At 26.9% G+C, this 14,432-nt stretch overlaps 1 protein-coding gene across 1 annotated transcript; it reads left to right on the top strand.

Annotated features, from left to right (window-relative positions):
- Nucleotides 1-8,923: 8,923 nt before the first annotated feature.
- Nucleotides 8,924-10,971, top strand: LOC123273309 (juvenile hormone acid O-methyltransferase). Its single transcript, XM_044740711.1, has 4 exons — nucleotides 8,924-9,401; nucleotides 10,230-10,362; nucleotides 10,445-10,592; nucleotides 10,680-10,971. The coding sequence occupies exons 1-4, from the start codon at nucleotides 9,034-9,036 to the stop codon at nucleotides 10,889-10,891; spliced, it is 861 nt and encodes a 286-aa protein (XP_044596646.1). The 5' UTR covers nucleotides 8,924-9,033; the 3' UTR covers nucleotides 10,892-10,971.
- The last annotated feature ends 3,461 nt before the right edge of the window (nucleotides 10,972-14,432 follow it).

The raw sequence follows: 14,432 nt of genomic DNA, 5'->3' as shown, positions 1-14,432 counted from the left end.
CCTTTAATTAGTTAAGTAATCTTGTAACCTATGTAAACCAATGTAATTTAAATATTGATGGCTTTGAGGGAGCTTAGGTTCCAGAGCCAAATAAATTTTTATCTATCTATCTATCTATCATAATTAGAATTAAATTCAATCAAAAAATAATTTGAAAAATTGGCATCCATTGTTATTTTTTTTTTTTTTTTAATTCGTTCACCTGAAATTTTTTTGTTTTTTCATTATTTAAATAATTAGTAATATATAAAGCCAGACATCTGTTAATTTTAGTATGATGTATTATAAAATAATTTATTTAACAATTGTATTATTATTACTATTTTTATATAAATAATATTTAATATGAGTGTAATTATTACAGTATTTTGAACAAATCACAAGTTATAATGTAAACAGTAAAATTAACCTCAAACATTACTTTATTTTTGTACCTCACATGCGGTAAAACAGATTGAAATAGTGGCGGTAACGACATTTGGCAACAGCGCAGTTAGAAAATCTCCCGGAGGCTCACTCGCACCGGGCGGCATAGCGCCGCCCGGTTCCGAAAATTGATTTTTAAGTTATTTCGTAAATATTTTTATGCTTTTGAGAACGTCACAATTTTTAGAAAGGTTAAAAGAATGCACTTAATTTTTTTCAAAATTATCAATGAACTCAATTTCGAGAAAAAAAAAAAATGCCGAAAAGGCGGCGCCGCGCTCATTATGCGACCTACGAAGGGTTAATAATGCTGAAAAATCAAATAGAAGAAATTTACTCTGGACGGGACTCGATCGCGGAACCTTAGGACCCGAAGTCTGGAATGTTAACCACAAGGCTGCACTCAGATTTGAAAAACTTCCATTATTCTTAACTTTTAAGACTCAAAGATATCTGACTTAGAAAATCAGGTTCTCCAGTTCAAAAACAGAACATTCAATTTGATAAGATAAAAGAAATGAGCTTGATTTCAACCTTATCAGACTGACTCGAACAAATAATTTGGTCAGCATCAATTCAGGTTCATATTTTATTGTACAGAAGGTCGTTCAGTGTCAAGAAAGCTCAAAAAGTTGATGCTGGTTTGAAACTGGAAAGCCTAAATAATACTTTAGTTCCATTCAGTTTCAAATCAGTTTGAACCTTAATGCTTATATCAGGCTGAACAGTTTGATTTTAGTTTCAATTCAGCTTAGTCAGTTTCATATTAAGTTCAATTCAGCTTGAACAGTTTAACCTAAGTTTGAAATCAGCCTCAACAGCTTCAATTCAAGCTCCAAATTCTTGCCTCGGGTAATTTTCAAGTTTTGATTGATCAAACTAAAAATTTCGGAGTAATCCCGAAAAAACACTTTTTTCGGTTTTCTTTCGTTCACGATATCTCTCGAACGAATCAACCGATTTCGACCAGCTTGGTGGCGATCGACGTAGTTTTTTATTGTCTAGAGCTGATTAGTTTTTGGAATTGATCGGTGGAGCCGTTTAAAAGTTATCCAAAAAAAACCACATTTGAAAAAATTTTTTTTCTTAGTTTTTTTAAGATTTCTCAAAATCTACTGATCCAAATCAATCCAAATTATACTCAAAATCTAAGTTTGGCCAAGCCCTTTCAAATGGCACCAACCGCGATATAATCGGATGAGCTGTTCAAAAGTTACAAGCGGTTCACATACTTTCACACACACACACACACACACACACACACACACAGTGACAACCTCGCAGGAGTAGTCAGGGAAGCTTCCTATGACCTTCAAACGTCGAGATCTGATGAAAACTCGATTTTTGCAAAACGGGGTGAAAACAATAACTTCCCGATTTTTGAAAATCTTCGATTTTCTTAGCGGGAAGTTAAAAATGACTTATACAATTTTTTTCTCAGACCAATGAAGAAGCCGCAATTTCAAAATTAAAATTTTTATAATTAGAAAAAAATTTGAATCATTCATTATGAGTCTTAATTGAGAAATTACGCAGAACATATTGGTCATATAAAAAAATTATAAGAGACATTTTTTTTATAAAATTAAATTCTGAATAACTTTTTTATAAAAAGTTTTTTTGCAAAACTAATATTTTCGGTAAAAATCTTGGATGTAGTAATAGTTAATAAAAAAACCTTTCAAAATTTATCTCTGTCTCTCTATCAAAGTCTCTAATGCAACTTTGGATAGAAAAATCAACTGCGTAAATCAAAGAAGGCTTTGTATGGAACATTTGAGGATTTTCAATTCCAAAGTTGAAAAAAATATTTTTGAATACTCTATCATTTTCTCTATTCCATATAACATCTTCCGAGATACTCAGCCCGTACTTGAACTCGACCGCACTAGAGCGGACAGCCACCTTTTCACAGTAACAAAGAGCGCCGGGTGCTCCCGGGAGGTGAAGCTCCGTGGGCAGAGTAGCCGGGAAAGCTCGGGATGACGACGAGCTGGGCTTGAAATAAAAAAGAATAAAGAAGAAAGAATAAAGAGACGTATATATAAGGGAGGGAATAGAATGAGAATAAGAAGCCGAGGGCTGAGAGATTCAGCCCGTTCGCTCGCGCGAAAACCGCAGCATCCGATACTCAATCAGCCGGCAACCAACCAGTATATCTATATCATATCGATATCTATATCTCAAGCTAACCGAGAAACTTTTTATGTACACCCACACTGAAAAAGTGCCTGAGAAAAATGGATTTTCCGTCACAAACATTGATGGATGCTAATTTTTTATTGCCCATTAAACGTTCTGAATTTATTTTTTCTATTTTTAAACATAAAAACAAAATGGAGTTAAAAAATTCAATTCAGATTGAAGCACTTTTTTGAGCTTTTAAAGAAAAAAATTTTTAAATTTACTTTATAGACAAAAAGTAGAAATTTTTATATGATTTATTGATATTTTCAGATGGAATTGAAAAAATTTTGTTTGATGGAAATTTCGTGCAAATTCAATGATTAAATTTTTATAAAAATATTTGACAGCAAATGAATTGAATAAGTAGTTCAATTCAATGAAAAATAAAATTATTTTAGAATGAATATTTTAAAACACCAAATCCGTCTAAATTTGCGACTTTACATCTTGAAAGCTTGTGTTTAAGATAATTTCACTGGATATTTTTGACTATAAGAGTATTTTCTAACGTATTAGATACCCACAAAGAATTTTTCTACTATTTGAAATTAATTACTCGACGAAATAATTCTTTAAGACACTTTAGTAGAGCTAGTAGCCGCCTTCCGTCGAAATTGGCGAATTCAGCCCTTAAATTTTGCTGTTTGGATGATTTTTCTGAAAAATTTTAATAATAATATTATTCAAGTTATTTAATTCAATTTGCCTTTAATATTTCGGAATTTAAAAAATTCACACGATCATAAAAAAATAAACAGCCAACACTAAAAATTTTCAATTATTCATCAAATAGAGCATCAAAGTTTTAGATAAAATATCAATCATTAATACAATTTCTAATTTTTCATAATCTTAAGCACAACTGCCCAAAAGTCAAAATTCAGAATAAAATAGAGTAAAAATAGAAATTACGGCTGATTGAGTTGGTAAATAAATGAGTGAGTGATTGTAAATAACATAATTGGCATTTATGATACAATAAATATTTAGAGAGAAAGAGAAGAGAGATTGGTGTGTATAAACTTGGTGAGTGTGTCTGATAAACGAGTTCGTATGGGCACACTGAAGCATTTTCAGCGGATAGGAGAAGTGAGACTAAGATAATCTCGTTTCCACCCAGTAAGTGCATTATAACTCCTGTAGCCGTTCCGGGGGTCAGACCTTATGCGACTTGTGCAATATGTTTGATTAATAATTAGAGCACTTTCCCGGGTATCCTCAACGCTTCCTTCATACCCTTATACTCACTTTAGCTTTAATACTTCTCCGTTCTCAGTTCTCACGCTATTTTAAACTACACGTTACAGATACAATGCTATGTAGTATATATAGTATACTATTAACCAGTACATCCAACATATAATACAACGGTTGAGTTTCTTATTTCCACTCAATTCTCCACCTCCATCTCTCATTTATCTCTTCCATATCGGTATCTAGATACACAGTCACACATCACGTTACAATACTTATTGTATTTCAGCTATTTATATTTAGTTGCGATACACATTCGTCTAATGTTTGCTTAGGATTAGATAATGGACGATGTGATGATACCAGATACAGATACAGATCCAGAGCGAGCTTGTGTTTGTCCGTATGAAGATACATGTAGTGAATTTTCGAGTCAATTCGTTGACTTGTACATATTATATCGCCTTGGGTTCAGTTCTTCCACTCCATTCTCTTCTTCCTCTTCTGTTCTATTCCGCTCTGGTGTCTGAGTAGATGAGAGGCCAAGTCTTATCTCGCTTTTGCATGTATTTGCTTTTTGGACAGAGGCCCTAATCACGTATGCGTTGGCACACTCTATACATGTGGACGCATTATGTCCTGGTTATGACCCTTATAAATATACAATTTTCTACAAATATATATTGACAATTTATTTTGACGATTTTTTATATCATTTTTCTTCAAGCTACACGGAAAAAAATTAACTGTTGTTGCAACAGGATTTCCCTGCAGCTGCAACATGACTGCCTCATGTTGCAGCAACAGGAAAAAATCCTGTTACAGCAACAGGATTTTCCTGTAGCTCCAACAGGATTACTACTGTTATTGCGACTTAATAGTAAAATATAGTTGGGTCATTCCATGTCAAATTGACCTACAGTTGGAATTGACCCCTTTTGATTTTGATAAATTTTGATCAGAAATTTTCTTTTATCATATAACGAACTTCTGCCAGACGAAAAAAAATTAAAAAATTTTATTCAAAAGATATGCAAATTAATAATTTCGCTATTTTTTTAGTTTTTTAATTTTGTTTTTGGAATATCTCGAACGTTATTATAGATACGAGAATGGCCTTTCGTTTGTTTGAAAGGGGATGCTTGGGGCTATTGAAAAAGAAAAATATTTTGGAAAAAAATTTTGAAAAATGCCAAACTTGTCAAATTAAAAATTTTTTTAAATCGTCAAAAATCTCGATTGGCATTAAAATTTTGGCTCAATTTTTTTTTGTATAGTACCTTGTACTGATCTTAAAAGACCCTGAAATTTTTAGAACTGTGTTTTTTTTTAAATATGAATTTTTGAATTTCAAAAAAAAATTTTTTCTTGTTTTTTGCAACTTTTAAATAAGGTAAAGTTATGCAGATACATAGTATTGTAATTTTGAGCATTTAAAAATTAAATGCACGAAGTGGAAATATTAAATAATAAAATAATTTTAACTTTTTTTTATTTTTTTGAAGTAATCTTAAAGTCAGGCTTAACGCATGATATAATTGTTATTCGTCGTTTTTTTACTTCATTTAAATTTTTCGACGCCATTTATCGTCTTTTTAAGATGGAAATGATATGAAATTTGAGATTGAGCAACATTAATGTGCAGAAATTTGTAAGTAAACAAGTATTCGAAAAAACAAAACAAAATTGATATTCTCATCACATGATTTCTGATTTTTATTGGAAATTTATATCTGTTTGAGTTATTTGACGTTAAAAACTGTTATTGAAGTGAAGAAACGGACAAAATATATCATGCGTTAAAAAAAAATAAGAAACTATATTATATATTAAGCCTGACTTTAGGATTACTCCAAAAAAATAAAAAAAAATTAAAATTAATTTATTATTTAATACTTCCACGTCGTGCATTTAATTTTTTAATGCTCAAAATTACAATATTATTTATCTGCATAACTTTACCTTATTTAAAAGTTGCAAAAAACAAGAAAAAATTTTTTTTTGAAATTCAAAAACTCATATTTAAAAAAAAACACACAGTTCTAAAAATTTCAGGGTCTTTTAAGATCAGTACAAGGTACTATACAAAAAAAAATTGAGCCAAAACTGTAATGTCAATCGAGATTTTTGACGATTTTCAAAAATTCAAAATTTAACAAATTTGGTATTTTTCAAAATATTTTTTTTCAATAGCCCCAAGTGTCCCCTTTTAAACAAACGAAAAGCCATTCCCGTATCTATAATAACGTTCGAGATATTCCAAAAACAAAATTAAAAAACTAAAAAAATAGCGAAATTATTAATTTGCATATCTTTTGAATAAAATTTTTTAATTTTTTTTCGTCTGGCAGAAGTTCGTTATATGATAAAAGAAAATTTCTGATCAAGATTTATCTAAATCAAAAGGGGTCAATTCCAACTGTAGGTCAATTTGACATGGAATGACCCAACTATATTTTACTATTAAGTCGCAATAACAGTAGTAATCCTGTTGCTGCAACAGAACTTTATCCTGTTGCAGCTACAGGAAAATCTTGTTGCTGTAACAGGAGGCAGTCATGTTGCAGCTGCAGGGAAATTCTGTTGCTGCAACAGGATTTTTTCCTGTTGCTGCAACATTACTGCCTCCTGTTACAGCAACAGTTAATTTTTTTCCGTATATACCCATCATTGTAAAAAATTCATCAGCCAATATGTATAGACATGTATGTCAATCAAAAGGAAAATTTATATTTCGTGATATTCAGATTTACTCAACCCATATATTTTTCACTCATAAATTATTTACATAATTAAGAAAATAAGGACAATTTTGTCTCCGGCATATTTATATGATAAAATACGCAGAAAAAAAATGTTCTTGAATCAAGTGTATATTTTTGAAGAGCTCAATATTCTTGGTTTGAGTAGAAAAATTCTTGATTTAAGAAAATTTTTCTCGATTTAAGGAAATTTTACTTAATTCAAGAATTTTTCGTCTTGATTCAAGACAATTACTCTCTTCAAAATTATATTCTTGGTTCACGAATTTTTCTCTTGAATCAAGTTAATTTTTTTTCTGAGTAGATTTTTTTTCTAATCAAGTACACAGAAACAAACTGTAGGAAATATTATAATTGTCACATACAGGACCAGGCTTCAATATCTTTACTTCCATAATTTTACGCTTCAAAATTTATGATGTTATATCGTAGAAATGTGTATAAAAATAGTTAGTATTTACAAAATTTCACCATTCAACATCGTAAATTTTAAAATGTAAAATTATAAAAGTCAAAATATTAAAAGTCTGATCCTATATTATGATGTGAAAATTTTAATTATTTCTACAAATTTTTTTCCATGTATAGTTGGAAAAATCTTAATCTAAATTTATATCTTTTCAAGGTTCAAAATATTTTTTTTCAGCGATAATTAATTTATCAGGATACGTTTTCAGATTAATTATAAATAGATTTGAATTTCAAGCTAGATAAAATTTGATTATCCACTTATATTGTTTTTTTACAGATGAATGTGGTCATACATATCAAATATTAATCCATATAATTAAGGAAATAATAATAATTTTGTGACGGGAATATCTTTATTATAAAATGGTTTTGTGTAGTCAAATTTAGTATCATCAGAAATTAAGTTTTTGGAGGAGTTTTGAATAGTATATTGATATAATAGATATTATTTACAATATTATTCAAAATTTATTTCAAAAGTTTAAACTCTATATATTGTGATTAGAATTGTAGTTAGAAATACCATAAAATCATTAATCAAAAGTTTTTATGTTCGTAATTCGTCATTTTTGGCAGTCGCAAAGCGACTGCAAGTTACTAAGAGCTTGATGGAAACGTTGAAAAGATTTTTTTAATGTTATTATTTCGCTAAGAAATTCTCAGTGTTGAAATAAACAATGATCAACAAATAAACAATCCTATTTTTTTAAGACTTGAAATTTTGTTTACTTAAGGCTAATCGTGCTCTGCAATCTCGAAAACATCTAGTAATCATCAACTAAGTTTATCTAATCAAATTATCAATTTATATTGGAGTAAACTATCAAATAATATTGTGTTTTTTTCGATGTATAGATTTCGTAAAACCGATAAAAATGTCAGAGTTCATGTTTGTTTATTAAAATAAGATTCAAGATAAAAATTCTCGAATAAATAAAACTATTTTGAATCAAGAAAAAAAAATTTCCGATCAAAATAAAATTTATTTTTAATCCAGAGAATGTTTTTCTCAGTATATATTTACTGCCTCAACGACTGTGGGTTACTAGATTAGTATTATATTTATGATTGTACTAGGAAATAAGGCATTAATAAAACAAAATTAGATAACAAAAGATAAGTGACTGACAATGTATAACTAAGCCACCATTAGATACCATACTAAAAGAAATGTTGACTATGGTTACAATGATCATTTTTGATAGACAGAGAATATGACCTCACCCAAAAATTTCATTTATCTTGATCTTGAACTAGGGACAAATTATAATCCTTTATATTTTAATTTACAATTTATAATATAATAAATATATTATCAAAATTAGAAAATTATTGTAAAAGAGTGAAAATTATTTACATAAAAAAAAAAAGAAACACTTTTTTACAATTATGTATTCGTTAAAAAAATTAAAACATTAAATTTCCGAAGTATTTTAACTTTATTTTTATTGGGAAATAATTTTACGTCATAAAATTTATTGTAATAAAAAAATACCAAAGAGAAAATATCCGACCATATATTTATTAATATTATAATTTTGTAATAATTACTTTTATTAATTATTTTATTGTTATTTTTCTGTCATTAATATAATTGTTTTCTGTTTTCATTTCTTTTATTTATAGATTTATAAGTGTTAATTTTCTAAAAGAATATTTTATCGATGGATATTTTTATCGTCGTAATATTTTATCGTAAAGTTATTCATCGTGTCACCATATTTATAGTTCTATTCTATTGCCGTTTTTTTTTTTTTAATAGTAATTCATACACTAGTCCTTGGTTGTTACAAAAATAAAGCATTGTAGATAATAACGGTGGCTAAGATATCGAATAGGAGGTGGGACTTGGTATATATATACCGAGGACCGGGCCAGTAAATTATCAGTTCAAATTTAGTCTTTTGTGATAATACGGCGTTACACTATACCAGCCTAAAAGTTTTTAAAAAGTACCTCAGTATCTAAAGCAATAAAGTAATTTATAAAAATAATGGAGAAGGCATTTGACAGTGAATCATACATCGACGGGTACTCCTTGCAACGAAGGGATGCGAGCGAAATTATCGAGGAATTCGCGGACGAAATATCCTCGATGTACGGCAAGTGCATTGACATTGGTTGCGGTCCTGGTCACGTAACCAAAGAATTGATCTTGCCAAAATTACCAGCCGAAAGCGTGGTCGTCGGCGCAGATATTTCGGACTCGATGATTGAATCTACCAAAAAAAGGTACCGTGACGAAAAAAGGCTGTCGTTTTTTAAACTGAACATCGAGACTGATGAACTTCCGATTAAAGAAATCGAGAAATATGATAATGCTTTGTCGTTTTATTGCCTTCATTGGTGTCAGGATATGAGGTAATTATTTTTACTGTCAAAAATTAGTTTCAAAATTTTACATTGAAATTATGTTATTTATTTAAATTTTAAAAATATGAAAAAAAAATATTTTTAGGAAATTTTTTTTTCTATAGCAAAAATTTATTAATTTTTTCATACCTTTCTTTTGAGAAAAAACTTAAGTCAAAATTTATAAGAAAACATTTTTTACTACAAAAAAATTAATAAAGTTTAGAATTAAAATGATGATTTAAATATTGAAGATATGAAAAAAAAATTTTTTTAAGAAGGTTTTTTGCTATAGAAAAATTTATTAATTTTTTCATACCTTTCTTTTGAGAAAAAAATTAAGTCAAAATTTATAAGAAAACATTTTTTACTACAAAAAAATTACTAAAGTTTAGAATTAAAATGATGATTTAAATATTGAAGATATGAAAAAAAATTTTTTTTAGGAAAGTTTTTTTTTATAGAAAAATTGAATAATTTTTTCATACCTTTCTTTTGAGAAAAAAATTAAGTCAAAATTTATAAGAAAAAATTTTTTACTACAAAAAAATGATTAAAGTTTATAATTAAAATGATGATTTAAATATTGAAGATATGAAAAAATTGTAAGAAAAAATGATAAGAAAGTTCTTTTTCGATTTTTTTATATTTTTCATCCTTTGGATAAAAAAGTTCAAATTTATAAAAATAATTTTTTTGAAATAAAAAAAAAGAATTTTGAAATTTGAAATTGAAATTTTGATTAAATTTAGTGGAAAAAAATTTCAATATTTACTTATTATTTATTTGCAAAAAAAAAGTTTATTGGTGGTATAAATAAATTAATTAAAATTGCAGATTGACTTTAAAAAACATTTATCAGCTTCTTCGACCGGGAGGACGTTCCCTTGTAATGTTTCTGTCTTACAACAGTGGATTTGACGCTTTCATAAAATTTCAGACAAACCCACGCTACAAATCTTATATGGAGGTATTTAAACATCAAAGACAAAATAACAAATTATAATTAATAATTAAATACTAAAAAAAAAATTCAATTATTATACAAACAGGATGTGTTAAAATACGTTCCGCCATTTCAAAGCTGTTCTAACCCGCGCGCTTCGCTGAAGAAAATTTTAGAAGAAGTTGGCTTTGAAGTATTGCACTGCAGTAACAGAGAGAAAACTTACGTTTTTACAAACATGGAAATTTTACAAAGTATTTTTTTTTTCTTTGAAAAATCACAAGTTTATACATTAGACCCGTAAAGTATATAATTAATAAAATTAATTTATATTTTTACAGAACACGTAATCGCAATCAACCCCTTCCTCAACAGAATACCGGAGAATTTAAGAGACGAGTTCAACACCGCGATCACTAAAGAAGTAGCCGAGCACAAAATAATATTTGAGAGCCATAAAAATAAATCTACGGGGTACAGTGTTCTCGATAGGTACGAAGTACTGATTGCTTATTTTAGAAAACCATTGAATAGTTTTTCCAAAATGATATGATTGTTATTGAAGTTATAAAAAATTATAATAAAAAATGTTAAGCTTACAAAAGTACTATACGTTTAAGAATTTTAAAAAATTACCAAAGTTTTTAAATTTAAGGTTTACACGTGGAATAATTAACTCAGTAAATTTATTTTTATTAAATATTATATAACTATAAATGTAACTGTATGATTATTGAATAATTTCTGTAAATTAAGTTATTTATTACATCATTTATAAATACAAAAATATTAAAAATATTGACTATTAATTATTAACGACAAAAATTAAATGTTAATAATAAAACTTGTAAAAAAAAAAAAAATTATATTAATTGTTACTATTACAAAAAAAAAAAGATTATGATTGCAGCAGACATAATTTAAAGAAAAGTTATTTACTAATAACTAATTTAATTATTGCTATAAATATACTTGGAGAATTTTCAAAATTCTTTTTGCGCAATTGAAAAAAATTTTTTTTTCAACCATAAAGTTTAAATTTAAAAAAAGCTATTCGGTATTAAAATTAAATTTATTAAAAAAAAAACTAACTAATAAAATATTAATCAACTAAACGGAAAACGAAAGAAAAATTAATTTAAAAAAAAATTAATTTAATAAAAAAATTAATTTAACAAAAAAATTAATTTAAAATATCTTAAACAAAATAAAATTTGTTTTAAGCCGTAAGATGGACAGCGGAGTTCTTAATATGGTCCACCTTTACAAGCGTGGAATGTGAGTATTATCCATACATGCTTGTAAATTAATTAAAATTAATCAAAATTAATAATTTCTCTAAAAATAATAATATTTATTTAATGCCGTAAGATGGACGGAGAAAAAAGGAAAATTCTCAATGAAATAAATTTTTTACAACAGTGAATTATTTATTTAAATGCTATGTTTTTGACTTTACAGTATGATTTAGCCATTAATATAATATTCGTTATCCATACGTCGTACAATATTGAATATACAGTGTAATTAGTAGTCATTAATTATAATTAATTATCTTACAGATACACAGTAGTAGTATAATATTTAGAAGTGACTTTTATTCCCATATATAGCAGGTAACGATTTTTCTAACTAATCTAATTACTAACCAGTACAATAAACTACCGAGTAAGTCACAGTTTTATCCTGTCACAAATTTTATAAAATCTCCTCAGAGATTATTTCTCAATTTCTTCGACGTAAAAACCATCTTATACTTATTTATACTTTTTTAAAAATAAACATTTACAACAAGTAATTGATAAATAAAAACCTCGAACATTTAAATTTTACATTAAAATCGCGCCTTGCCACTAATTTACATGCTTTATCGATACATTTTTTTTTATTTTTTAACTAACTATCGTCTAACAAGTACGCACGTTTTAGTGATAAAATAATAGAGAAACTTACGATAGAAGCAAACATCGAACATCGAACAAGTTTTTTAGTTTTATTAATTACTCTAATCTTTTATTTAAAATTTGTTTATCTAGCTCTTGCTACTGCATAGAGTCAGATTGACAGAAAGAGCAAGTTTTTTTTTTTATCGTACAATTTTCACTGACAAAAGTATGAGGAGTACTCGAGGGCAAGGCACAAGTGAGTCTGAGAGAAAATTATAGGATGATTTCTACTTGATTTCTTTACTTTTTCTTTCGCACATAATTCCGTCTCTAATATGCTGGCGTATATCCGTAGGGCTTGTCGCTCAATTGGAATATAATCAATACTTTAATTAATTACAAACAAATTTCAGGATATTATATTATGACTACTATTATAATTATTTAAGTATCTGATCCTAAAAATAAATTTCAAATGCTTATAAAATTAATTAAATTGTTGGTAAAATTAAGTATTTTTTTTACGTGCCAATTTATCTTGGCTGGATTTTTCAACTACTTTTTTTTTATCAGTACAATTTTTTTACGATTCGATACTGATCTCAAATTTTCGTCACTGTCCTTGGCAATTTTTCAATGAAAACATTTTTTTTTTAATATAATTAAATATTTATAAAAAGGAACTCATTTTTTTTAATTACTGAAAAAAATTTTTAAATTATAAAATAATTATTGAAAAATTTTTGAAAATCAAGTCTTTTGAAAAAAGTTATAAAAAAAAAAATTTTATAATTTTTTTAAAAATTAAATATTATAATAAGGAAATACAAAAAAATTTTTTTAAATATTGAAAAAAAAAGTATTCAATTAAATTTTTATCCATTTAAAAAATACGGTTACAATTATAAATAATTTTCCTTAATAATTTTTTATAATAATTTATGATGTAACGATTATGTACTTTCATCTTAAAATATATAAATATGTTTATGTATAAGTTTATATGAATGTATAATTAATTAATTAATTAATTAATATAAAGTATACATGGTAGTGTATATACTATAAATAGATTTATCTATAACTATGGAGCACGTGAGAAAACACAGTGTTATTTTTATTTTATTTATTTATTGAATTAACGTTTTTTATCCTTTATCTTTGTAATATACGTTTTTTTCTACCGACATTTATTCAAATAGCTGCACAGCAAAGCAATTCCTTCGCTAAAAGGTAAACGCTTATCAAGTTATTGTCGGTCGTTTTATGTAATAATTATAATTTATAATAATAACAATAATTAAAGCGTCGACTGTAAACATCTAAATTAAGAAGTGTTTAATCAATGTAAAGAATCTCATCCCATCGGAAAAATAGCAAGTTATAAATATACTTTCATATCAAAGACAAAAAAAATCTTTATAAATATTATTACTGTATGCACTTTGTTACTGTTAATTAAACCCAGAAATGGAAGACATTTTTTAAATAATAAATTTAATTTAACAAAAAAAAATAATTATTATTGTCAGATTATTATAAATAAAAACAACTTTTATTTTTATTAATAACTAAATAACATTACCGACATCACTCATTCCTACAATTGCTGCAATAAATAAACGGTAGCAGCTTTTTTTTAAATACTATTAATTTACACAAACACTGTCAAAAGATTTTTGTTTTAATTTTTAATCATAATTTTTTTTTTATATTTATTCAAAAATTCAGTTTAGACAGTGCATGCGTTAATGCAATTACAAAATACTTAAAAATAATTTTAGTTAACATTAATTCATCCACACATTAAATAGTTATTATTTACCACAATTATTGTAATATACGTATACATTTAAATAAATTTAGTGGCGTACACTGATGAGAATAATATCGAGAGGTTTAGAATTCAACAGAATCTCATCAATGTCCTTAGCTTAGTATTTATAAGTATAAGTATAATTAAATTGCTAAAGAGACTTCGTAGCTTCGATACTATCATAGAGTCGAGAAGGACTTCCTTCAGAGTTTAGATATAAGAGTTTTGTTAATAAGTTTGTGCTCCATTAAAATAATTTTAGTAACAATTAAATGAAAACCTGTTCCAAGCCCAATCGAGTGAGTACAAACAAGATAATTGTTAATTTAACATTTTTTTTTTTTTTATAATTTACTTTAGCGTTTGGTTTATACTCGTTGATAATTAGAATT

Source organism: Cotesia glomerata, linkage group LG1 (genome assembly GCF_020080835.1).
Source record: "Cotesia glomerata isolate CgM1 linkage group LG1, MPM_Cglom_v2.3, whole genome shotgun sequence".
In the NCBI taxonomy this organism is placed as follows: Eukaryota; Metazoa; Arthropoda; class Insecta; order Hymenoptera; family Braconidae; genus Cotesia; species Cotesia glomerata.
Note: the sequence above shows the minus strand (reverse complement) of the source record. Positions and strands in the feature narration are given on the sequence as shown.

Excerpts from the sequence above, each read along its gene's own strand:
- LOC123273309 (XM_044740711.1), top strand. The coding sequence starts at position 9,034 with ATGGAGAAGGCATTTGACAGTGAATCATACATCGACGGGTACTCCTTG. Across the intron at positions 10,363-10,444 it reads GCTACAAATCTTATATGGAG|GATGTGTTAAAATACGTTCC; the intron begins GTATTTAAACAT and ends TTATACAAACAG. Across the intron at positions 10,593-10,679 it reads AAACATGGAAATTTTACAAA|AACACGTAATCGCAATCAAC; the intron begins GTATTTTTTTTT and ends ATATTTTTACAG.